Raw genomic sequence first — 26,111 nt, forward strand, 5'->3', positions numbered from 1 at the left:
CCCTGCAGATCGGGTGAAAGGGTTAACTCCTATTTTACCCGATCTGCAGGGAGAGGGGGAGTTGTACTTCAGCCTAGGGGGGGTGGCTTTGCCCCCACGTGGCTACGATCGCTCTGATTGGCTGTTGAAAGTGCAACAGCCAATCAGAGCAATTTGCAATATTTCACCTATGAAAATGGTGAAATATTGCAATCCAGCCATGGCCGATGCTGCAATAGCATCTGCCATGGCTGGAAATCATGTTCTGGCCCCCCCCCACCGCCCCCGATCTCCTCCCCAGTCCTCCGTTCTGTCCGGTACCCCCCTCCGTCCCCCTGTTCGCCCCCCCTGTGCTCCGATCCACCCCCCCACCACCCCCTCATACTTACCGAGCCTCCCGAAGTCGGTCCGTCTTCTCCCTGGGCGCCGCCATCTTCCAAGATGGCGGGCGCATGCTCAGTGCGCCCGCCGAATCTGCCGGCTGGCAGATTCGTTACAAGTACATTTTGATCGCTGTGGTAGGTTCTATCACAGCGATCAAAATAAAAAAATAATAAATAACCCCCCCCCTTTATATCACCCCCATAGGTAGGGACAATAATAAAATAAAGAAAATATTTTTTTTTTCTTTTTCCACTAGGGTTAGGGTTAGAACTAGGGTTAGAACTAGGGGTAGGGTTAGGGTTATGGCATGTGCACACAGTGCGGATTTGGCTGCGGATCCGCAGCGGATTGGCCGCGGATCCGCAGCGGATTGGCCGCGGATCCGCAGCGGATTGGCCGCTGCGAATTCGTAGCAGTTTTACATCAGGTTTACAGTACCATGTACACCTATGGAAAACCAAATCCGCTGTGCCCATGGTGCGGAAAATTCCGTGCAGAAACGCTGCGTTGTATTTTCCGCAGCATGTCAATTCTTTGTGCAGATTCCGCAGCGTTTTACACCTGTTCCTCAATAGGAATCCGCAGGTGAAATCCGCACAAAAAAAACACTGGAAATCTGCTGTAAATCCGCAGGTAAAACGCAGTGCCTTTTACCTGCAGATTTTTCAAAAATCGTGCGGAAAAATCTCACACGAATCCGCAACGTGGGCACATAGCCTTAGAGTTAGGGTTGGAATTAGAGTTAGGGTTGGAATTAGGGCTAGGGTTAGAAATAGGGTTAAGATTAGGCTTGTGGTTAGGGTTACGGATAGGGTTAGGGGTGTGTTGGGGTTACAGTTGTGGTTAGGGTTGGGATTAGGGTTAGGGTTGGGATTAGGGTTAGGATTGGAATTAGGGTTACGGGTGTGTTGGGGTTAGGGTTGTGGTTAGGGGTGTGTTGGGGTTAGGGTTGTGATTAGGGTTATGGCTACAGTTGGGATTAGGATTAGGGGTGTGTTGGGGTTAGTGTTGAAGTTAGAATTGAGGGGTTTCCACTGTTTAGGCACATCAGGGGTCTCCAAACGCAACATGGCGCCACCATTGATTCCAGCCAATCTTGCTTTCAAAAAGTCAAATGGTGCTCCCTCCCTTCCAAGCCCCGACGTGCGCCCAAACAGTGGTTTACCCCCACATATGGGGTATCAGCGTACTCACAACAAACTGGGCAACAAATATTGGGGTCCAATTTCTCCTGTTACCCTTGTGAAAATAAAAAATTGCTTGCTAAAACATCTTTTCTGAGGAAAGAAAAATGATTTTTTATTTTCACGGCTCTGCATTGTAAACGTCTGTGAAGCACTTGGGGGTTGAACGTGCTCACCACACATCTAGATAAGTTCCTTGGGGGGTCTAGTTTCCAAAATGGGGTCACTTGTGGGGGGTTTCTACTGTTTAGGCATATCAGGGGCTCTGCAAACGTAACATGATGCCCGCAGACCATTCCATCAAAGTCTGCATTTCAAAACGTCACTATTTCCCTTCCGAGCCCCGGCATGTGCCCAAACAGTGGTTTACCCCCACATATGGGGTATCATCGTACTCATGACAAACTGGACAACAACATTTGGGGTCCAATTTCTCCTATTACCCTTGGGAAAATAAAAAATTCTGGGCTAAAAATCATTTTTGAGGAAAGAAAAATTATTTTTTATTTTCACGGCTCTGCGTTATAAACTTCTGTAAAGCACCTGGGGGTTATAAGTGCTCACTATGCATCTAGATAAGTTCCTTGGGGGGTCTAGTTTCCAAAATGGGGTCACTTGTGCGGGAGCTCCAATGTTTAGGCACACAGGGGCTCTCCAAACGCGACATGGCGTCCGCTAATGATTGGAGCTAATTTTCCATTCAAAAAGTCAAATGGCGTGCCTTCCCTTCCGAGCCCTGCCGTGCGCCCAAACAGTGGTTTACCCCCACATATGAGGTATCGGCGTACTCAGGAGAAATTGCCCAACAAATTTTAGGATCCATTTTATCCTGTTGCCCATGTGAAAATGAAAAAATTGAGGCTAAAAGAAATTTTGTGTGAAAAAAAAGTACTTTTTCATTTTTACGGATCAATTTGTGAAGCACCTGAGAGTTTAAAGTGCTCACTATGCTTCTAGATAAGTTCCTTGGGGGGTCTAGTTTCCAAAATGGGGTCACTTGTGGGGGAGCTCCAATGTTTAGGCACACAGGGGCTCTCCAAACGTGACATGGTGTCTGCTAGCGATGGAGATAATTTTTCATTGAAAAAGTCAAATGGCGCTCCTTCCCTTCCGAGCCCTGCCGTGCGCCCAAACAGTGGTTTACCCCCACATATGAGGTATCGGGGTACTCAGAACAAATTGGACAACAACGTTCGTGGTCCAGTTTCTCCTTTTACCCTTGGGAAAATAAAAAAAAATTCGCTAAAAGATCATTTTTGTGACTAAAAAGTTAAATGTTAATTTTTTACTTCCATGTTGCTTCTGCTGCTGTGAAACACCTGAAGGGTTAATAAACTTCTAGAATGTGGTTTTGAGCACCTTGAGGGGTGCAGTTTTTAGAATGGTGTCACTTTGGGGTATTTTCAGCCATATAGAACCCTCAAACTGACTTCAAATGTGAGGTGGTCCCTAAAAAAATGGTTTTGTAAATTTTGTTGTAAAAATGAGAAATCACTGGTCAAATTTTAACCCTTATAACTTCCTAGCAAAAAAAAAATTTGTTTCCAAAATTGTGCTGATGTAAAATAGACATGTGGGAAATGTTATTTATTAACTATTTTGTGTCACATAACTCTCTAGTTTAACAGAATAAAAATTCAAAATGTGAAAATTGCAAAATTTTCAAAATTTTTGCCAAATTTCCATTTTTTTCACAAATAAACTCAGAAATTATTGACCTAAATTTACCACTAACATGAAGCCCAATAAGTCATGAAAAAACAATCTCAGAATCGCTAGGATCCGTTGAAGCGTTCCTGAGTTATTACCTCATAAAGGGACACTGGTCAGAATTGCAAAAAACGGCAAGGTCATGAAGGGGTTAAAATGTAACATTGTTCACCCTTTTAAGATGGAAGTGATCAAGATGTCTGAAGGCACCAAGCTGCAATAGCAGGCCATCTGTACGCCAAGATTGTGTTGTGAGGGGAACTATGAGCATTCGGAACAGATTCCCCAGCAGGATCACTGAGCTAACCTCGTGACCAATATGTATTTTTTACTGACCTGGGATGTAAGAGAATGACATCCCCTGATGAGTGACCATACAGCAGCAGTCATGATCCGTGATCACCAACCATAGATTTTCAACCCTTTTAGATACTGCTGTCAACAGTGATAACTGCATCTATATGCTTAAAGGGCCACTGTCACCCCCTCAGGCGTTTGTAACTAAAAGCCAACTTGTGCAGCAGTAATACTGCATTCTGACAAGGTGGCTCTTTTAGTTCTGGTCCCTGCCAACGCTGCAATAATCACTTATATAATGTGCCCCTCATACCTCGAATTTGTCAGGGGGACAGGTCTTCTCCCCCCCCCCCCCCCCCCCCCCCCAACACAGACGCACCACAGCCGTCACTCAGGGCCTGTGCGCGCCGGGTGCCGCCGCCTCTTCCTTCATTAGCGTTCTCGGTACCTGCGCTGTAAGGTTTTTTTTCGGCATGCGCAGTTGCGCTGCCCTTCGAATTTACAGCACAGGCGCTGGGGACGATAATGAAGGAAGAGGAGGCGGGCACCCAGAGTGACAGCTGAGGTGTGTGTGTCAGGGGGGAAAGACCTGCCCCCCTGACAAATTCGAGGTATGAGGGGCACATTCTAAAAGCGATTAGTGCAGCGTTGGCAGGGACAGAACTAAAAGAGCCACCTTGACAGAATGCAGCATTACTGCTGCACAAGGTGGCTTTTAGTTACAAACGCCTGAGGGGGGTAACAGGTTCCCTTTAAAAAAGTATGGTGGCTCCCTCTTTACCCCCATTAACTCCCTTAGATTGTGATTGTGTGGTCTTGATGTTGCCATGACATGAGTCCAAGGCCGAGTAATGGCCTTACAGTCTGCCAGCTATGGAGGCCTGTTCAGATGTCAGCAACATTTAGGTGGTAAAAACCAATTTATTTTGTCATTGCACTTTGCGTTCATTCCTGAAAAGCACCTGAAAAGTTAATAATAATAAAAAAAAACCTGACAGCAGTTGTGAATATGTTGAGCGGTGTTTTCTTTAAAATGGCATCACTCAAAACTAAAGGTCCCTTGAAAAACATTTTTTCAAAATTTCCTTGAAAAAAATGAAGAATTGGTGCTAAATCTGTCATGGAGGTTTAAAGGGGTTTATCGATTTTTGGAAAACCTGTCCTAGGTGCAGTTTTTTTTTATTTAAGAGCAAAAATGTTTTAGTTGCTCTCCCTGGGTCCAGCGCTATGTTGTCTGCAGAGTTGTCAACTCCGGGAGCAGAGGCTCGGCACTGTACCCAGGGAGGGTATGTAAAGTTTTGGGGGGTTTCTTTTTAAGACTACCTACACCTTGGGAAAAGATGTTTTTTTTAAATTGGAAAACACACATTTGGGGGAAGATTTTTTTTGTTGCGTAGATGCATGGAGCTAAAAATCATTTTTTGGGTTTCATGAAAAATGTTGAGGCATTCAGCATATACTATTTTTGTTTCCCTACATATCTAACTTTGAGGTGGTCTTTGGCCATAAATCAGCCCAGAAAAGCTGAAAAAAGAGTAACGGCCTCCGTTATAAAGAGCTCCCTGATGGATTCTTAATTAACTCATTCTGCAGCCAACAGTTAACAGGCCAACATAGAGGCTATAGAAGGAAAACGTGCAAAATATTCAGTGACATCTTCTACTTGCATGGTTTTAAGCACCAAATACGTGCATTTAAGTAAAAAAAAAGTGTACATTTTTAAATAGTGAAAACAAAGGAAATGAGCTATAAGGTGGTATACTTGCAAAGTGTAATTGCATGTTCACACAGGGGCCATTTCACAGACAGATCCCCAAAAAAACCAAATGATCAAATACTTCACAGCAAGTTAAGGTCATGTAAATAACATGGGGTACTTGATTAATGCTATTTTGATTAAAAAAAATAAATCATAAAATCCATTCCCACCGAGACAAGGTGTTCCCATCTGGGTATGGTGCTAACCTGTCGCAGCGGGACGGCTTTTATGGTTTTTTTTGTGTTTTGGGTTTTTTTTTAATGAAAATGGCGTTAAGTATGTGCACGATTTTATTTAATTGCGGTAAGGTATATTCTTTTTTTTTTTTTTCTTGGGTTTTGTCTGATTAAATAGTAATTATTACCCCTGTTATTTTAGACTTTCAGCAGCTATTTGTAAAAAGAAAACTAAGGGTGTAAAATATGGCAGCGCGTAAAGGTTCAGGGTGGGGGCAGCGGTCTGGTGCCACGTGTACCTGCCAAGGTAACGGTACGACGTGCTTGTATAGAAGCATGTAGCACAATACTCGGCAGACCCTTTTCCTCTTTGCGCCCAGTTTGTACGGGATTATATTGCTATTGACATGACTGCAGTTATTTTATTTCACCACTAGGGTGCAAGTCGCGCTGCTGAGGATGCCGAGCGCGAGAGAAGAGAGCGAGAAGAGCGCCTCAGACACACCAGGAATCCTGCAGCCCGTGGCTTGCCCTCTACTGCCTCCGGAAGACTAAGGGGGACTCAGGAAGTAACGCCACCCACTCCACTCACGCCAACCTCCCACACAGGTACGACTAGGCATATGTGGGTGGGAAGATTCCGTTTTTAGTGATTGGAAGAATTTTTCTTTTCCTAAGATTAAGACCGCCATGAATTTCCAACGAGATCTCCTTTGCAAATGTGGAGCCGTGAAGACTGTGTTTTTCTCCTTCTGACTTTCTCAGTGGCCTTCTTGGTTGTGGGACTGACCACCTGTTACTGCCAGGGAATGAATAAGACGTTTCTCCCCATAGACATACAACTGTGGTTCGGGATGGTTGTCATAGGCCAGTTTTATACAAGCATCAAGTGGCCATATTTAGAGGTTGCAATAGCACCTTGTAGACCTCTAACTACCCATGAGCATCTAATATTTGGGAGGCAGAATAAAGAGGGCTGAAATGTCAGCTAAGGCCCCCTGAAGTGTCAAGGGGCTGGCAGGCCATGATCTGTAACCATCCAGCAATCCTCTGCGGCCCGATCACGGCTAGTATCCATCTAGTAGCCAGCAGGCACCAGATCACGATTACCTCTGGTCTGCTCACAGTGGATTGTTGGGGGGGACTGCATAATCATGTCATTTCAGCTTCCTCTACATTCAGGACAAAAAAATTGGGATAAAAAAATTAAAAACCCTAATAAAAATGTTAATATCCGTCCAGAAATACCCAACATGATATGTAGTCAATTTCTGGAATCCGACTGGCCAAGTTTATAGTCAATGAAGTCCATCGGGCACCACTGCTGTGTATGGTGAAACGGACCTGGTACTGCCCTCATTGCAGATGTGAGCAGGTCGTCTTCAGTATAAACCCTAGTGTTTCACTTGGTTATGAGGGGTCTGCAAGTTTTCACTGCATTCACTGTAATTATTGGGGCAGTCAAAGGTCTGTCATTATTAGGATTGGGGGTTCAGAGGGTCCAAGCATGGAGAACGGATGGAAGAGAGCATCCATAGGTGTGGTGAATGCGTCTCTACATGTGGGGCGTGTATGGAAGTGCATCCAAGTGTGTGGTCAGAAGACACATGTGCGACCCTTTTATCTAGTGGGTACTCTCTCTGTATAGGGCATCTGTGGCTGGCGTTATGAAACGGACATTGAGGCTACAATATGTCTAATTCCAGGGGTTGGGGGATTCTGTGGCCAGGCCCCCACTGATGAGAGCATGTTGGCATAGCCTACTGAGATGTCTAGTAGAACATCCCCCAGAGCGTCATGTAATGGACCTGATGCCCATGGTTGTTGTCAGTAGTAGGGTTGAGTGACTTTTATTTTTATAGGATCGGGTCGGGTTTCACGAAACCCGACTTTCTCAAAAGTCGGGTCGAGTGAAATCGGCCGATCCTATAAAAAAGTCGGGGTCGGCCGAAACACAAAACCCAATGCAGTGCAATGGGATACTATGGTTCCCAGGGTCTGAAGGAGAGGAAACTCTCCTTCAGGCCCTGGGATCCATATTAATGTGTAAAATAAAGAATTAAAATAAAAAATATTGATATACTCACCTGTCCGGAGGCCCCTGGACATCACCGCTGGTAACCGGCAGCCTTCTTTGCTTAAAATGAGCGCGTTCAGGGCCTTCCATGACGTCACGGCTTCTGATTGGTCGCGTGCCGCTCATGTGACCGCCACGCGACCAATCACAAGCCGTGACGTAATTCTCAGGTCCTAAATTCCTAGAATTAGGAAGAGAATTACGTCACGGCTTGTGATTGGTCGCGTGGCGGTCACATGAGCGGCACGTGACCAATCAGAAGCCGTGACGTCATGGAAGGCCGTAAACGCGCTCATTTTAAGCAAAGAAGGCTGCCGGTTACCAGCGGCGATGTCCAGGGGCCTCCGGAGAGGTGAGTATATCAATATTTTTTATTTTAATTCTTTATTTTACACTTAAATGTGGATTCTGATACCGATTTCCGATATCGCAAACATATCGGAACTCGGTATCGGAATTCCGATACCAGATTCAGAAGATCGCCGACCTCATGGCCGACCCCACACAGGGGTCGGGTCGTGTTTCATGAAACCCGACTTTGCCAAAAGTCGGCGACTTCTGAAAATGGCCGACCCGTTTCGCTCAACCCTAGTCAGTAGTACTAGCTTGTATACAGCGCTGGCGGGGACAGACATCACCATGAATATAGGCTCACACTGGAGTCCATTCTATCCTTTCTAATAATTTATCTAATAGGATGGATCCCTATATTGTGTTTTTATTTATTTTTTTAGAATGACCTTCATTCTCTACACCTTGTAGTCCTAAGATACAGTAATGTGTTCATGCATAACTGACGAGCTCTTAAGATTGCATATCCTTTACTATGGCAAATTTCCGAGATTGCAAATTATGTTATAATCCTCCTTCTGGTTCTGCACATCGCCCCCTATAGATTCGGATGTGCAATACACAGCCGCTCTGCAGTTGGCACATTTGGGAACAGCTAATTGGCGGGTGTACTGGGTGTCGCATACCCACCGATCAGATATTGATGATGTAGCCGAAGGGTAGTCCATCAATATAGAAGTCCCGGACAATCCCTTTCAAGAATAAGTTTATTATTATTATTATTATTATTATTATTATTATTTCATCGATAGTATTCATATTACAAAGTTTCTTGTTTTTAGATCTCATCAGAGTTCCCGCCAGAGTCGCCATCAGACTGTGGTGCCACTAATATCTAACATCTCTGCCTCGTGATGTGCCCCCCATTACAGGGTCTCTGAAATGTGTAGAGACATATGATGGGCAGGGGGGCTATAGTACATCACTATCTACTGTCCATTGTATTACCGCACTATTAACAATGGCACTGTGCGCCTAAACATCCTCTTGTCTATTATCTGTCCCCATATGAGGTGGGGACTTTAGGCACGTAGTATTTTAGTAATCCATATTATCAAATATTGGGCATATTATCAACAAATCCCATTGTCCATATAGTATTACAACAGCGCCTAATATTGGATAAGAACTTAACCCTGCTGTGGAACCATGGGGTCATATAGACCCCAGCGCTGAATAAACTAAAATATTTCTAAAACTGGTCAATCGCAGACATTGACCTTCGAAGTATTTTCAAGTAACATATTTCTGCTTATGTTGATGATATTTTGAATTTGTTTTTTCAATTTTTTTGTTTCAAAGTTATTTTCAATTTTCTGTATTGGAACTCTCCTGACCCCATAGTACCTTTATTGTCTGACATTTTTTTTTTTAAATATTTTCTGTTTATTCACAGGTTTTGTAATATAATTGTAAATAAGCAATGGCTAGATGAACTGTGATGACTCCTGATGAAATATTGGTAGCTTTGGATGCTTCTAGTGATGTCGATACTGATAATGCAATGACTGCAAGGAGTTAATTTGTGAAGAACATGGCACTATGACGTGCAGTGAATGCAAGGGCTACATTTATTGCCAGATCATTCGTTGTCATTATGTTTTTACTAAAATCCACACAGTTGCAGTTATTGTGCTTTTTTTTTTTTTTATTGAATTTGAATACTTTGTTATTAGTAAAGCAGTTTGGTATAAATTTCAGTTTGTGTTTGATGACAAATAAATCACTTCAAAGTTATGTTTGATAACTGTGTTCTGAAATGATGACAGAATAAAACTTGATTATTCTGAACAGCCAGCATGTTCATTTAAATGAAATATGACAATTTTGAGCCTGGGGTCATATAGACCCCATGGTACCAAAGCAGTGATTTTTTTCATGGTTCCACAGCAGGGTTAAATACATACCAACAACCTTTTTGGAATCTGGGTGGTCTGTATTGGGGCTGCAGTATATAAGGTTCCCCAGCAACATGATGCATTCCTAGTACTCGGGACCATCTAGAGGACAATTCGATATTCTATTAGAATTATTTGCTAGGTATTATTTGCTAAGCTTATAAGCACCAACCGTCATCTCCTGTTTCAGTAACGGAGACCTCTGTCTTCACTGAATGCATATTTTCGCCATGAACGCTCACTCCAGGAAGTGGAAGAAGCAGATTTCTCTGATAAGATACATGACAAAGTTGCTTATTTTCATGTGTATGATTGATTTTATTAAATAATACAGCGTTATCCTGATTTTAATTTTTTCTCTTGAAAACATTGGTATTCTACCAGCTTGAACTAGTAAGGAAGAGACCTGCCTTGTAAGGTTGCACCCTTGGTGTCCTCACTTCCTTCCGTGTAGATACTGCTCTCTACTGTGCTATTTCTCTTTGGATTTTATTTTTCCCCAGGGGTGTACTGACTTTTTCAGCAGCTGAAATCCTTGGTGCGGTTCATCCATTTATTCCACAACAAAAGCCTTACTATATACTCTTGATTTTCACAGCCAACACCTCCCCCAGACCTGTGTCCGGGATGGAACGTGAACGGAAAGTGAGTATGAGACTGCATCGTGGTGCTCCTGTTAATGTCTCTTCATCTGACCTAACTGGTCGACAAGATACCTCTCGCATGTCAACTTCACAGGTATGAGTTAAACTGCTAAGGCTCATGGGTATAAAGGAACACAAGTGGCTTTTGCTTCTGAGCTTGCTAGCTGTCAAGGGTGTGATTCATACCTCCATCTCCGCAATGCTGTCTGTCCGAATTGCTAAGCATTAAGGGAAATCTCTCCGGTTTGGGGGCTTCCCTTAATTTGGGCAATGCTTGCATTCACAGCTTGTTTTGCTTCCATTACTATGATGTTGCTTCTGTGGGTTCTTGATGCTTTCAGTTGTATGCACCAGCAGGACAAACCAGTCCAGGAAGCCACAGCGCCATCATTGTAGAACGTTCCATTACCATTGTGGTGAATCGGCTTTCCATTAGGGCACTGCCACCCATTACCGTTGTACATCATCCATCTGATCAGACACGATGTAGTGTTACTGCTGTAATGTGACCGTTAGACAATGTGCCGGGGCAGTCTTCTTAATTAGTTTTAACCTTTTAGTTTCCTTTCCCATAGTAGATTTTTCTGCATGATAGACAGTTTCTATTTTTTTACATATTCGGTCATTTAAATCTTAGAACGTCTCCTGACCTAAAGGTCTCCAGCACCAGGATAGCGCTCATTGAAATTTGATTGTGACCTATTAAACCTCTGGGACCCCTATTGTTGCCAGACTAAGGGACTTCTGTCCTATTTGAATGGAAAGTCATTGAGCATGTGTATTACAGCTCCATCTTTTTTTTTTTTTCCTTTATGGGGTACCCAAGGATGGCACTCTATCGCCAATAGTCCCATAGAGAATGGAGCAGCAGTGTACATACTCGATTGCCCCTCCATGCAATCTGAGGACTGAATCCCCTATTCTTGCATATAGTGGGGTCTCTGCAGTCAGACCACCAATGGTCCAGTAACTGTTAACTATCTTGCCTGAATAACTTATTAAACCACTAGCTTACCTTCATAACGGCATTGTGAACATGCCCAAAGTGCCAACCAGGGGCGGCGCAGACTATATGCTAAGTAATGAGTAGTTGCTGGTTAGTCTCCACCTTACCTATAGATGTATCTGTATGGCAGGTGCCCTTCATGTTTTCCTAATTCTCCCCCCTACAGCCATCTCTTACGATTAGGGTGCTGGGCTGTTCTTTTCCTTCTCTTGTCTAAGATCAGTAGTATGTAAGCAAAAAAACGAAACCTTCAAACTATTCTCTTGTTATGATCTTACCGTGTAAAGAGGGCACTGAGTAGCATAAGAAATTTCCCAGGCTACAAAAGTTACCTTCTCCAAACATTTAGTTGTTTGCAGTGGAAATTTACCAAAACGTCTAGATTCTCAGATTGGATCCAAAAGCCGATGATCTAATCTGATTGGTTCTGTAAACATTTTGACCGACCATTGTGCACCTGAAAAGCTCAGCTCCTATGCATGTATATGGTGTGATCACTATGGATGCAGAAATGCCAATGTCTAGACATTTCTCAAAGTGGCTTCTAGACAAGTAGTGATGCTATTCGGGGGCGATGACACTAGAAAAGGTGGCACTGATGTGTTTACTACATGCATCCCTAGTGACCGCTCATAAGCGGATTATGCAGACTAAGGACAGGTTCTAATGTAGTTGTAGGGCAGATTGTCAGTCTCTTTAACCATGCATGCATAAGCTGATTTGGGGGCATTAGTAAATGTAAGCGTCTCTTGAGAAATTCCATTTATGGAGACTAAATGGAGTTTCCGCAGAGATCCTCACTTTCTTAGCCACTGCTTCACCCTTCCTTCTGGCTGGCGCTTTATGGGTGTATGCTTAAAGCAAATGTACATCTTAAGCACAGTAAATTGCTGGGTTGTTGGACAGTGACAAGCAGCTGTCTTTTCCCCACCTCAGAATAGCATTCCATTCGAACATCATGGCAAGTAGCTGCTCGCCCCAATCTCGGTTGAAGGCAGCACTGGGTGAGTGTTGTTAAGAAATCATCCCTATGAATTTAATTGCAGCCGATCAGCTACATGTGTGTAAAAAGTCAGCTGTGGCATTTCCTTAGTGGGGCAGTGTATTGTATTTTTTAAAAGAGTTTGTCTATGGGCCTATTGTCTAAAAAGTACCTATTAATAGTTTGGGCGTTCCTTTTTTTATTTCAGATAATAATTGGGCAACCTCAGACTGGTGAATAACCCCTACTATCTAAAGAGGTTCCAAGTGTCACTCATGTGTCCCTAACGGACCTGAAATTATAATATTTAGCAAGTCAGGCCTGAACGTCCGGTTTGTGAGATCCCAGTATGCCGCGCTGTTCCCAAATGGTAACCTGCTCTTATGATGTTACCAATTGGTAACGGTTTGGTAAAGGACACGACTGTGCTGGGTTAATGCAAATGGCAAGATCATGCTCTGCCCCTGGACCCCGCTTTGCCTGCCAGGTGTAGAAGTTTGACAGCTCATAATAGTGGTTTTGTGGCTAGGCATTGCACAAGTAACGGTTTGGTAGGTGACTTTGCAATTAAGGCAATAGAATCTGAACTTACACCCAGGGTGTGGAATCGGTAAGCCAAATCTCCAACGCCTAAATTTCCCTGACTCCGCAGCATGGCCTCACTACTGAACATGTAGAGCAGCAGAGATTCATTTCATCTCAACTAAAAGCCTACATCTTCAGATCAGGAACAGAACAGACATTTATAGTACGTTTCATAAACTTTCTCAAATTCGTATAAAAACATTTACAGCACATCCTGCATTGAACTAGTGTACCCAGTTTATTTTACGAGTCTGTCCGTTTTATACTTGCTCCACCAAAATGAACCCCGACTATCCAACTCCACAGCTCTGCTTAAACCAGACCCTTGAGTTTTATCCATGGAGTGGCTGCTAGCCAGTGTGGCAAACTAGCAGAATAGTTGGGCTGCTGGGTCAAATTAAGGATGTCAAACTCTGGGCCAAAATCGAGAACTAGTTGAATTGTCAAAATACAAGCCAAGGTCAGGACCTAAAAACTTGAAAGTTCTAAGAGGCAGCAGCTAAAATAAGCAGTAAACCATGGTAAGTACAATTTCTAACAGTTGACACGTGCAAGCTGCAGGAGGTATAAATACTGTGTGGCCCCATCCAAGGCTCACGTCAAGGAGCTAATTGGATTAACAATACTAAGTTATTATCCCACAAGTTCCCTGTCTGGATGTCTCAAATCCCATAAATCATTTACTGTACACACTCGTGTATAAGTCAACCCAAGTATAAGCCAAGGCACCTAATGTTACTACAAAAAAACTGGGAAAACTTATTGACTCTAGTATAGGCCGGGTATACATTGTCCCCTCATCCCCATCCTGATATGCATGGTACACTCATTCCCATCCTTGTCTGCATGGCCCCCTCATCCCCATCCTTGTCTGCATGGCTTCTCATCCCCATCCTTGTCTGCATGGCTCCTCATCCCAATCCTTGTCTGCATGGCTCCTCATCCCCATCCTGGTGTGCATGGCTCCTCATCCCCATCCTGGTGTGCATGGCTCCTCATCCCCATCCTGGTGTGCATGGCTCCTCATCCCCATCCTGGTGTGCATGGCTCCTCATCCCCATCCTGGTGTGCATGGCTCCTCATCCCCATCCTGGTGTGCATGGCTCCTCATCCCCATCCTGGTGTGCATGGCTCCTCATCCCCATCCTGGTGTGCATGGCTCCTCATCCCCATCCTGGTGTGCATGGCTCCTCATCCCCATCCTGGTGTGCATGGCTCCTCATGAGAAAAAAACACCATAAGAGGCAGAGATGCTTGCCATCTTTATTTGGGTCCGCTGCACATTGGTTAGTGCAATTGTTGGAGGCCTTGGACAGGTAAGCATCTCTGCCTGTATGCTGGTGTTTTTTGTCTAGAATAGTGGGTTTTTCCTCTTGCGGTGTTTTTTTGTTAGATTAGGACCGGCAATATGTAAGGACCCTTGACGTGGGTTGCCGGCTTAAGTATTGTGGCCATAATATCAACCAATACCTTGCATACATTGTTATGTTTTTTGTGCACTTTTTATCTTTTCAGGGTGCGGCTGGGCCCTAGATGGCTCTGTAAACTGTGGCCTCTGTTCACACAGGATGCATTACAGTCAGCAATGGTTAGCCCGCTAAATGGCGTTACTAATAGGCTTTGAGCCATATGCTCTGCATTTCTGTGTGAACACGCCACATACAGATTATTTGTTTGCACAGGTGCACCAAGCGGCCAATTCCTGATTGTAGGGTGGCTGCCTTATCAGTATTATTGCACCTGTGCATTTGCCATCTTTATTTGGGTCCGCTGCACCTTGGTTAGTGCAATTGCTTGGAGGCCCTGGACAGGTAAGCATCTCTGCCTGTGTACTGGTGTTTTTTTTCTCCTCATGAGAAAAGCATTAAAAAACCAAACATCCTACTTGCCTTCCCTGCGAGCCCTATGTGCGTCTTGTTCCGGTGCCCGCAGCTCCAGCAGCCAGGCAATCACATGTTCCCAATCATTAAGGTAATGAATATTCACTCCACGCCTATGGGAGTGGAGAGAGGTGAATATTCATAACTCTTAGGCAGCGCGCACCCGTGATTGTCCGGCAGCTGCAGGAGCCGGCTGCTGCAGCTGACACTGTGCACGCTCTGAGAAATGAATATTCACTGCCGCAGCAGCCGGCTCCTGCCTCCTGTGAACAGCCGTTCCCCCTCCATCTTCTGGTAGAATGAGTCCAGTATAAGCCAAGGGTGCGTTTTCAGCACAAAAAAACGTGCTGGAAAACTCTGCTTATACGCGAGTATATACGGTAATTAAATTGCTCTTGTTACCCCCTTATTGTTCACATTGAAAGTTTAGCAAATGACAAATACAGAAGCAGTAGGATGCAACATAGGTATTCTACAACCTGGAGGATTAGATCCGACACTTGGGACATCTTTTGTTAATAGGTCTTACTTAGAGAATTCACCAGTTTGAGGCTGGCCACACTTTTCTTAAAGGGAACCGCTCAGCTGTTCTAGCCCCCCTAAACCGTCACTATGGATGTATAGCAACATTTACCTGCATTATAACAAGCCACTTTATGTGGTTTATCGATTACTAAATTAATATAAAAATAACAGTGATAAAGTCTGGGGCTTACAGATTCTTCTCACAAAATTAGAATATCATCAAAAAGATAATTTATTTCAGTTCTTCAATATAAAAAGTGAAACTCATATAGTCATTACAAACAGAGTGATCTATTTCAAGTGTTTATTTCTGCTAATGTTGATGATTCTGGCTTACAGCCAATGAAAACCTAAAAGTCATTACCTCAGTAAATTAGAATAATTAACAAAAAACACCTGCAAAGGCTTCCTAAGCGTTTAAAAAGGTCCTTTAGTCTGTTTCAGTAGGCTCCACAATCATGGGGAAGACTGCTGACTTGACAGATGTCCAGAAGGCAGTCATTGACGCACTCCACAAGGAGGGTAAGCCACAAAAGGTCATTGCTAAAGAAGCTGGCTGTTCACAGAGTGCTGTATCCAAGCATATTAATGGAAAGTTGAGTGGAAGAAAAAAGTGTGGTAGAAAAAGGTGCACAAGCAATCGGGATAATTGCAGCCTTGAAATGATTTTTATGGAAAGGCCATTCAAACATTTTGGGGAGATTTACAAGGAGTGGACTGCTTGGGAGTCATTGCTTCAAGAGCCACCACACACAGACATATCTAGGACATGGACCACAAGTGTTGCATTTCTTATGTCATGCCACTCATGACCAATAGACAATGCCAGAAGCGTCTTACCTGGGCCAAAGAGAAAAAGTGGACTGTTGCTCAGTGGTCCAATGTGTTGTTTTCAGATGAAAGTAAATTTTGCATTTCATTTGGAAATCAAGGTCACTGAGTCTGGAGGAAGAGTGGAGATGCACACAATCCAAGCTGCTTGAGGTCTAGTGTGAAGTTTCCACAATCGGTGATGGTTTGGGGAGCCATGTCATCTGCTGGTGTAGGTCCACTGAGTTTTATCAAGACCAAAGTCAGCGCAGCCGTCTACCAGAAAACTTTAGACCACTGCATGCTTCCCTCTGCCGACAAGCTTTTTGGAGTTGGAAATTTCATTCTCCAGCAGGACCTGGCACCTCTCCACACTGCCCAAAGAACAATACCTGGTTTAAAAACAACAGTATCACTGTGCTTGATTGGCCAGCAAACTCGCCTGACCTTAACCCAATAGAGAATCTATGGAGTATTGTCAAGAGGAAGATGAGACACACCAGACCCAACAATGCAGACGAGCTGAAGGCTGCTATCAAAGCAACCTGGGCTTCCATAACACCTCAGCAGTGCCACAGGATGATCACCTCCATGCCACGCCGCATTGATGCAGTAATTGATGCAAAAGGAGCTCCGACCAAGTATTGAGTGCATTTACTAAACATACATTTCAGTAGGTGAACATTTCGGATTTTAATATCATTTTTCAAGCTAAAGTTATAAAGTATTCTAATTTACTGAGATAATGACTTTTGAGTTTTCATTGGCTGTAAGCCATAATCATCAACATTAACAGAAATAAACACTTGAAATAGATCACTCTGTTTGTAATGACTCTATATAATATGAGTTTCACTTTTTTGTATTGAAGAACTGAAATTAACTTTTTGATGATATTCTAATTTAGTGCACCTGTACATTCTGCATTCTCAGGGAGGGAGAGCATGGTGCGCAAGCTTGGTGACATCACTCTGGCAAATCATATTGCTCATACACAGGGGTGTGCTTACACGAGCTGAAGGAGGATAAGTCCAGGGAAATCAATGTTCCACCCTCCCCCAACTAGTCAATTATTAATTTACATAGCTTGAGCGCGGCTTCAAAGTTAATTTTATATTGATTCAGCAGTAGAAAAGCCATATAAAGGGGCTTCTTAGAATGCAGGAAAAAGTAGCTACGGTATTCATAACTGATGGTGGTTCAGGGGGGGTACAGGGCAGCTGACGGGTTCCCTTAAAATTGGGCCGTCTGAAACTTGTTCTACAGCTTTTGTTGTTTTCATGTTTTTTCTACTCAAGGCCTACTAGCATTTTCCTATTAATACCAGGATCTTGCCAGCAAATGGATACTACCCTGCTGTGCCTATCTTACCTACAGAAACACCAAAAACCATGGTGCAGGACCACATACCTCCCCAATAGCTGCACGTACTACAGTGCAGGATGACTAGCTGCACCCTTGCCTTTCATTCCACCGCTCCTCCACTGGCAGCATTGTTCTCCCATTGGCGGAGCTTCGCTCCCCTCCTACCCATCTCACCCACTTCTATACCAACAGCAGCTTTCTCCCCCTTCCTACTGGTAGCAGCAGTTTGCCGCAGGGGAAGGAGACTGAATGATACAGGAGGATGGAGAGAGAGTGTCAGCAGAGCTCTCTGGGCCCTCCATACATCTTCTATCTACAATCTCCAGACTGCCACCTTAATACTGGATACAGGCCATGAGATCGAATGATCATTTGATGTCAGCATTTGACCCTACCTAAGCACGGAATATGCACTGTTCTGTACAGGTTCTGCTTTAAAATGCCTGTTTTTTTTTTGCTGAAGCCCAGCATTAGTCGGACCTGGCACCTCATCAGTTAATGAGCCTTATACTTTAAGCAGCAGTGCATTTCGGCAGTCATCTCCTCACCATCATAGGTAGGATAACAAGGAGTTACACCTGTATATAGGTAACACTGGATTCACAATAAGCAATGACCCAGCTCACCTCCTTTCCATCCTGCACCATGACCTTTGCGCAGCTCGCATGCATGCCTAGAAAATTCTACTATAGAAATGGAGTCCTCTCCTGTCTATTGTTTCTTATGGTTGCTGTAAAGCTTATCTCTGTTTGCGGTTAACCAAAACCTAAGGCAGATGGCCGCTCCCAAAATCATATACAGAAAATAGGTTTAAAAGGAACCGCAACCTCACTGGCTGCCTCATCTGGAGTGCTCTGAGGAAGACTACACATCAGTGTGCTTGCTCCGAAAGACGTAGCGATGCTCTTCCTCAGATGACACGGTCAGTGGGCATGACGTCGCATGCCTAGTGATTATAGCATCTTGCCTGAGTGAAACAACCCCCTCCTTCACGGGGCTTTTCCTATGTAAACATTCGGGATATGAAAGGTTTTATTATCCTCTTACTGACATGACGTAATGGAGCATCATATGTCAGCTCCCTAAATTTGATGCAGGAGCTGAGCCCACAACTTTCCCGGAAGGTGATGACTGATATTCAGCCATCATCTGCCTCGAACAGCCACAAGTGGAATGGAGCTCCGCCAACGACTAGGTTGTCTTCTTCAGCAGACCCCCTGCCTGTCATGATGGTGCTTCTATGACAGCTTGTTGCTGGCATTCATAGAACGCTGTAATTTTAGCTGTACATGGCAAAACTGGCATTGCTGTGTATATTGCAAGGTATCAGACTGTCACAGGTTCAGTTTCCTTAACTGGACTACAAAACAAATTGTACAAAGGAGCTGGAGACTTGGGTGGTTTAGATCCAAATCCCACTATCCCTGAAAACTAATCATAGCCCTCCAAACATTTGTTGCAAAAGAAATAAATTGGTTTAAAGGATCATTGCTGTAAAAGTAGGGGAAGCTTTGCACAGCAGACATATGATTTACTGAATATACTTGATTTTTATTGTACATGTCTCTTAAATGATTATATGGCGCAATCCTCACCATTTTGCACTCTGGTTCAGGCTGTCATGATGGTCAAACTTGGTATTGTGATAGCATCTATGAAAAACAGACGACACACAACTGCTTCATGTGACAACAGCAGATCTGCTTTAAGGCCCCAGAAGACAGGTTTTTTTTAAAGGAGTTGTCTCCTCCTCTTTCTTCAGGAGCGCACTTCTCCCGTGTCTCCTTACTGCAGGCTGTGTGCTTCTGAGCATAAATAGTCGTGCCACTGCTCCGAACTGTGCTTTCTCCCATGCTGGAAGCAGAGGCAGCTTTCCAGATGAATAGCAAGCGCACACACCTTGCCTAGGGAACTGACTTCCTCTGAGATTGCACAGGTAATCTAGGCAATGAGCAGTGCAATTTAAAAAAATAAATAATTTTGTAATAGGTCAGTTGCAAATTTGCTTGCTTTTACAAGCACTTTACCATTTTACCTATTAACAAAATGAGGCAAGCCCCTTTAAGGAGTTATCATTTTCTTTTGGCTCCTTCTTCAAGTAATATGCTGGTTTATAAAGACTAAAAATAATCTGCAAATCAGATTATTTTTGCAACCTCTGATTTATAAAATCCCACTTGACCAAGATCAGAGAACTTACCCTGACCTCCAGCTTTGATGCAGAGGAGACTTGGCTTTAGGTTTACTGGACAGGGCTCTTCTCAATTCCTAGAAAAGTTGTTACAACTGGTGGACACAGGCAGGAAAGGGCCCGTGTGCGAGAACAGTATATGGGCCCTTTACAGTGTAATCAGTCCTAATAACACCCAATTACACCTGCTTTGGAGGTAGATGTGGCCCCCTTACCTGTTGGGCCTTGGTGTATCGGCACCTATGGTATGTCTGCCCCTGGTTATTAACATTCCAAAAAAGAATAATATGATCATAATCTGCATAAGTGAAAATCAATTGCAGATTTCTGTGTGAAATTCGCATGATTTAAAAAAAAAAAAAAAAAAAAAAAAAATCTTTTCACCCATGCACATTTGGCAAAAGCTGGTTCTCCACTAATCTGCGTGCCGTTCCTTCAGGGGTTTTCACAGTTTTTCTGTGCAGGAACATATGGTGGCACAAATAAATGACACCTACAAGTTGGCCATAAGTGGTTGAAGTAGCATTTAGTAGAAATAGACATTTGGGAGCAACATTGAGAGAGAAGTTTGGGTGTCAGCTCCTCATGGCCAATCTGCATCTCTTAGTCTTGCCCATAATGTCAGCTGGTGACACTTGGCCTTTCTTCACAATTCTCTGCCAAATGTCGTCTCAAGGTAGATTTCAGGTGCGACATACAGGCTGTCAATTCGAAAGCCTGAATTCTATAAAGTGGGAGCTCTACACACCTGCTAGATCTGCACGTTCTAGTCCTCTGTGATCCTCTTCCCTCTGTGGTTCAGGAAGAATAAATCTGAGGACAGATTCCTTTTAATGATAAGTATAGACTCTAGAACAGGTATGTGCCCAATAAATCAACTTGTTTCTGTGACATACTGACCTGCAATACAGAATACAGGGGCTTCTTAATATTCAGTCTTAATTAAAGGGGTTGTAAAGAATATATTGGCCAAGGTGCTGGGCATTTGAGATCTCTGCTCTGCCGCTCACTGGGTGCCCCAATGGTCCTCTGTTTACTGCAGTTTGTCCTCGAAGGGTACCTGACACCAGTGTTTCCCCTATCTAAACTATCGACCACCCTTGTGCAGTTTTAATAGTACTCCTGGAACCCCTGGATAAGATCACAGCTTGACCACATACCTAGAAAATGCCTTTTATAATTGCTCCTCTCTGTGATAATTGCCACCGATGGTTCCAAGGGGCATCTCCAGACCGTTCTTGGCACCTCTGTCCCCGCAATGCCATCATTCCAGCCTTGGTTGATGTGTCTAACGTCATCCACACAGCTCGGTGAAATTGCACAGTGTTGTTGCCTACTGCACAGAAGTGAGAGCTGAACAGTCTGACGTTTCCTACATCATTCACACAATCAAGGCTGGGGAAATGGCAATTGTGGGGACACTTAGCCATATGGAGAAGAACAATTATAAAATACTTTTTCTTACCTATGCAGGGGAGCTGGGATGTTAAGTAGGGGTTGCAGGAGTACTTCTAAAGATCACACAAGGGTGACTGGCTCCTTTTTATGTCTTGATTGGCCATCAGCATGGCTCATATGTAACTGCATTCTGCAGAAACTGGGGCAATCGGGTTCCCGGGTAGCAGCCAAATAAAAATGGTGGTTACTTAAAAATGGAAAATGAGTTCAGAAGTACAAGTATTTTCAATATTTTCGGTATATTTTTACAAAAACCTTGTCTACAAGTTCACAGCTAAGTCCTCTGTAAATTGAAACATGCGACTGAATCTGGACCTTTATTTTAATAGTACTTAAAATGGTGGTCTCCAGCCTATGGCTTCATGGTTGTTCTGAAATCATAACTTCCCGTATGCTTTGGATGCTCAAACATGTTGGGATTGTAGAACATTGGGGGGAGGCTCCTGCTGCGACCAATTCTCTCCCAACCATACACGTGACACTGAGGAAGAGGTGCATGCCTGAGTTTCTGAATGGCACACAAGATTTCGTTATAAATTCGTTTTATAGGGAATCTGTCACCGATTTTGAGTTAATATGGGCATACAGGTTGCTAAAACTACCGTAGTCATACCTGTATGCCTCCTGGATGATGGCTTGTCCAGTAACAAATCCTCTTTTATACCTCTGATCTTCTGGGCAGCCTGCACCCCATAGCCTGGAAGATCAGTTGTATAAAAGATGATTTGTTACTGAACAAGCCATCATCCAGAAGGCATACAGGTATGAATAGTTTCAGCTTTATACAACCTGTATGCCCATAGTATTAACTCAAAAATGTTAAAAAGGTGACGGATTCCCTTTAATAGATCACAAAGCAGGATTAAATGATGAAAATTAATGTAGAACCTGCTAGGATGTTCTTTTCTGTGCTTTTGATGTATTTTGTTCCTTGTGGAACAGGTGACAATATTCATTTTGTGAGGGGGAAAAATGTCGTAAAATGTGTGTAACGTTGGCCTTCGGTATTTGATACCTTTCACATTAGTGATTTTTGTACTTTAGGTTTTCTGTAATCAAAAATGGTGTAATTCTCTTTTCAACTAATTGATATTGGCTATTTCTTATATTTCTCACTATTCTGTTCATTAAAGGTGATATTCTTGGGGATGGGTGTGCTACTGCTGTATTCGAATAAAAAAACAGTTAGTGGTAAAAGCGATCTGGGAATTTTTACTACTCCTTGTTTAGCAGGCACTATGGTAGCATAATCATGAATATAACAATTACAGACTGATACAGAGGGGCGAGGACCCTCCCCTTGCGGGCTTACATTCTATCTACAGGGACATCTCATACTGGAGATACCAGCGATTCTGAGGTAAGAGGCCATTCACAGTGCTATCCACCTTGTCTTTCTGATCTAATGTTAGCGATGCCAGGTGTGCTGAGGTAAGATTAGAAAGACTGGGTGGACAGCAGCGTGAGTGGCCTCTTCTTATTTCCGCCCCATGGATATTTCCAGTATAAGATCAGAAAGACAACGTGAGCCGCCCTTACCTCAGCAGCCTTGCGATCTCCAATAAAGGACCAAAAAGACAATGTGGTGATTAGCCGCCTCTTACCTCAGCATCTTTCTTATCTGCAGTAGTAGAATCAGCAAAGGCCCCGTCTCACTTAGCGACGCTAAAGCGATCCCGACAACGATACGACCTGTCAGGGATCGTTGCTGCGTCGCTATGTGGTCGCTGGTGAGATGTCAAACAGTGAGATCTTCCAACGATCGCTGCTGCGATCTCACTGTTTGACATCTCACCAGCGACCTGTACAACGATGTCACATGGGAGCTATTATGACGATTCAGTGTCTGAGTCGTCAACGAGGTCGTTGGTAAGGTGTCAAACACAGCGATGTGTGCTACCCAGCGGGACCTCAACGATCAAAAAAAGGTCCAGGCCATTCCGACACGACCAGCGATCTCACAGCATTGGGCCTGGTCGCTGCTATGTGTCACACATAGCGAGATCGCTACTGAGGTCGCTGTTGCGTCACAAAACTTGTGACTCAGCAGCGATCTCGCTAGCGATCTCGCTTAGTGAGACGGGGGCTCAAGTCATGGTGGACAGCAGCGTGAGTGGCCTCTTCTTAACACTGCAGCCCTGGTATCTCCAGCATTAGATCAGAAAGACAGGGGAGACAGCAGTGTTAAGCATCCTCTTCTTTCCTCAGCACCCCTGGTATCTCCAGTATTAGATCAGAAAGACAGGGGAGACAGCCGTGTTAGGCATCCTCTTATTACCTCAGTACCCCTGGTATCTCCAGTATTAGATCAGAAAGACAGGGGAGACAGCAGTGTTGGGCATCCTCTTCTTACCTCAGCACCCCTGGTATCTTCAGTATTAGATCAGAAAGACAGGGGAGACAGCATTGTTAAGCGTCCTCTTCTTGCCTCAGCACCCCTGGTATCTCCAGTATTAGATCAGAAAGACAGGGGAGACAGCAGTGTTAAGCATCCTCTTCTTTCCTCAGCACCCCTGGTATCTCCAGTATTAGATCAGAAAGACAGGGGAGACAGCAGTGTTAAGCATCCTCTTATTACCTCAGCACCCCTGGTATCTCCAGTATTAGATCAGAAAGACAGGGGAGACAGCAGTGTTAAGCATCCTCTTATTACCTCAGCACCCCTGGTATCTCCAGTATTAGATCAGAAAGACAGGGGAGACAGCAGTGTTGGGCATCCTCTTCTTACCTCAGCACCCCTGGTATCTCCAGTATTAGATCAGAAAGACAGGGGAGACAGCATTGTTAGGCATCCTCTTCTTGCCTCAGCACCCCTGGTATCTCCAGTATTAGATCAGAAAGACAGGGGAGACAGCAGTGTTTAGCGTCCTCTTCTTGCCTCAGCACCCCTGGTATCTCCAGTATTAGATCAGAAAGACAGGGGAGACAGCAGTGTTAAGCATCCTCTTCTTTCCTCAGCACCCCTGGTATCTCCAGTATTAGATCAGAAAGACAGGGGAGACAGCAGTGTTAGGCATCCTCTTCTTACCTCAGCACCCCTGGTATCTCCAGTATTAGATCAGAAAGACAGGGGAGACAGCAGTGTTAAGCATCCTCTTCTTACCTCAGCACCCCTGGTATCTCCAGTATTAGATCAGAAAGACAGGGGAGACAGCAGTGTTAAGCATCCTCTTATTACCTCAGCACCCCTGGTATCTCCAGTATTAGATCAGAAAGACAGGGGAGACAGCAGTGTTAAGCATCCTCTTCTTACCTCAGCACCCCTGGTATCTCCAGTATTAGATCAGAAAGACAGGGGAGACAGCAGTGTTAAGCGTCCTCTTCTTGCCTCAGCACCCCTGGTATCTCCAGTATTAGATCAGAAAGACAGGGGAGACAGCAGTGTTAAGCATCCTCTTCTTTCCTCAGCACCCCTGGTATCTCCAGTATTAGATCAGAAAGACAGGGGAGACAGCAGTGTTAGGCATCCTCTTCTTACCTCAGCACCCCTGGTATCTCCAGTATTAGATCAGAAAGACAGGGGAGACAGCAGTGTTAAGCATCCTCTTCTTACCTCAGCACCCCTGGTATCTCCAGTATTAGATCAGAAAGACAGGGGAGACAGCAGTGTTAAGCATCCTCTTATTACCTCAGCACCCCTGGTATCTCCAGTATTAGATCAGAAAGACAGGGGAGACAGCAGTGTTAGGCATCCTCTTCTTACCTCAGCACCCCTGGTATCTCCAGTATTAGATCAGAAAGACAGGGGAGACAGCAGTGTTAGGCGTCCTCTTCTTGCCTCAGCACCCCTGGTATCTCCAGTATTAGATCAGAAAGACAGGGGAGACAGCAGTGTTAAGCGTCCTCTTCTTGCCTCAGCACCCCTGGTATCTCCAGTATTAGATCAGAAAGACAGGGGAGACAGCAGTGTTAGGCAGCCTCTTCTTTCCTCAGCACCCCTGGTATCTCCAGTGTTAGATCAGAAAGACAGGGGAGACAGCAGTGTTAGGCAGCCTCTTCTTTCCTCAGCACCCCTGGTATCTCCAGTATTAGATCAGAAAGACAGGGGAGACAGCAGTGTTAAGCATCCTCTTCTTGCCTCAGCACCCCTGGTATCTCCAGTATTAGATCAGAAAGACAGGGGAGACAGCAGTGTTAAGCATCCTCTTCTTACCTCAGCACCCCTGGTATCTCCAGTATTAGATCAGAAAGACAGGGGAGACAGCAGTGTTAAGCATCCTCTTCTTACCTCAGCACCCCTGGTATCTCCAGTATTAGATCAGAAAGACAGGGGAGACAGCAGTGTTAAGCATCCTCTTCTTACCTCAGCACCCCTGGTATCTCCAGTATTAGATCAGAAAGACAGGGGAGACAGCAGTGTTAGGCAGCCTCTTCTTTCCTCAGCACCCCTGGTATCTCCAGTATTAGATCAGAAAGACAGGGGAGACAGCAGTGTTAGGCAGCCTCTTCTTTCCTCAGCACCCCTGGTATCTCCAGTATTAGATCAGAAAGACAGGGGAGACAGCAGTGTTAAGCATCCTCTTCTTGCCTCAGCACCCCTGGTATCTCCAGTATTAGATCAGAAAGACAGGGGAGACAGCAGTGTTAAGCATCCTCTTCTTACCTCAGCACCCCTGGTATCTCCAGTATTAGATCAGAAAGACAGGGGAGACAGCAGTGTTAGGCATCCTCTTCTTTCCTCAGCACCCCTGGTATCTCCAGTATTAGATCAGAAAGACAGGGGAGACAGCAGTGTTAGGCATCCTCTTCTTACCTCAGCACCCCTGGTATCTCCAGTATTAGATCAGAAAGACAGGGGAGACAGCAGTGTTAGGCGTCCTCTTCTTGCCTCAGCACCCCTGGTATCTCCA

The 26,111-nt window shown here is 44.4% G+C and overlaps 1 protein-coding gene across 3 annotated transcripts in view; it reads left to right on the forward strand.

The window, feature by feature from the left end:
• The window catches only part of CSNK1D (casein kinase 1 delta), a 65,631-nt gene that overhangs the window by 31,079 nt on the left and 8,441 nt on the right, over positions 1-26,111 (forward strand). The window contains exons 7-9 of one of the 3 annotated variants that reach the window (XM_077251370.1): positions 5,927-6,098; positions 10,414-10,553; positions 12,402-12,469. In XM_077251370.1, coding sequence (XP_077107485.1) covers positions 5,927-6,098; positions 10,414-10,553; positions 12,402-12,434 — 345 coding nt within the window. In that variant the 3' untranslated portion in view covers positions 12,435-12,469. The remainder of the gene's footprint in view (positions 1-5,926; positions 6,099-10,413; positions 10,554-12,401; positions 12,470-26,111) is intronic. The other 2 variants (XM_077251369.1, XM_077251372.1) reach the window with 2 other exon arrangements.

The sequence above is a fragment of the Ranitomeya variabilis genome, chromosome 4 (assembly GCF_051348905.1).
Source record: "Ranitomeya variabilis isolate aRanVar5 chromosome 4, aRanVar5.hap1, whole genome shotgun sequence".
Lineage (NCBI taxonomy): Eukaryota > Metazoa > Chordata > Amphibia > Anura > Dendrobatidae > Ranitomeya > Ranitomeya variabilis.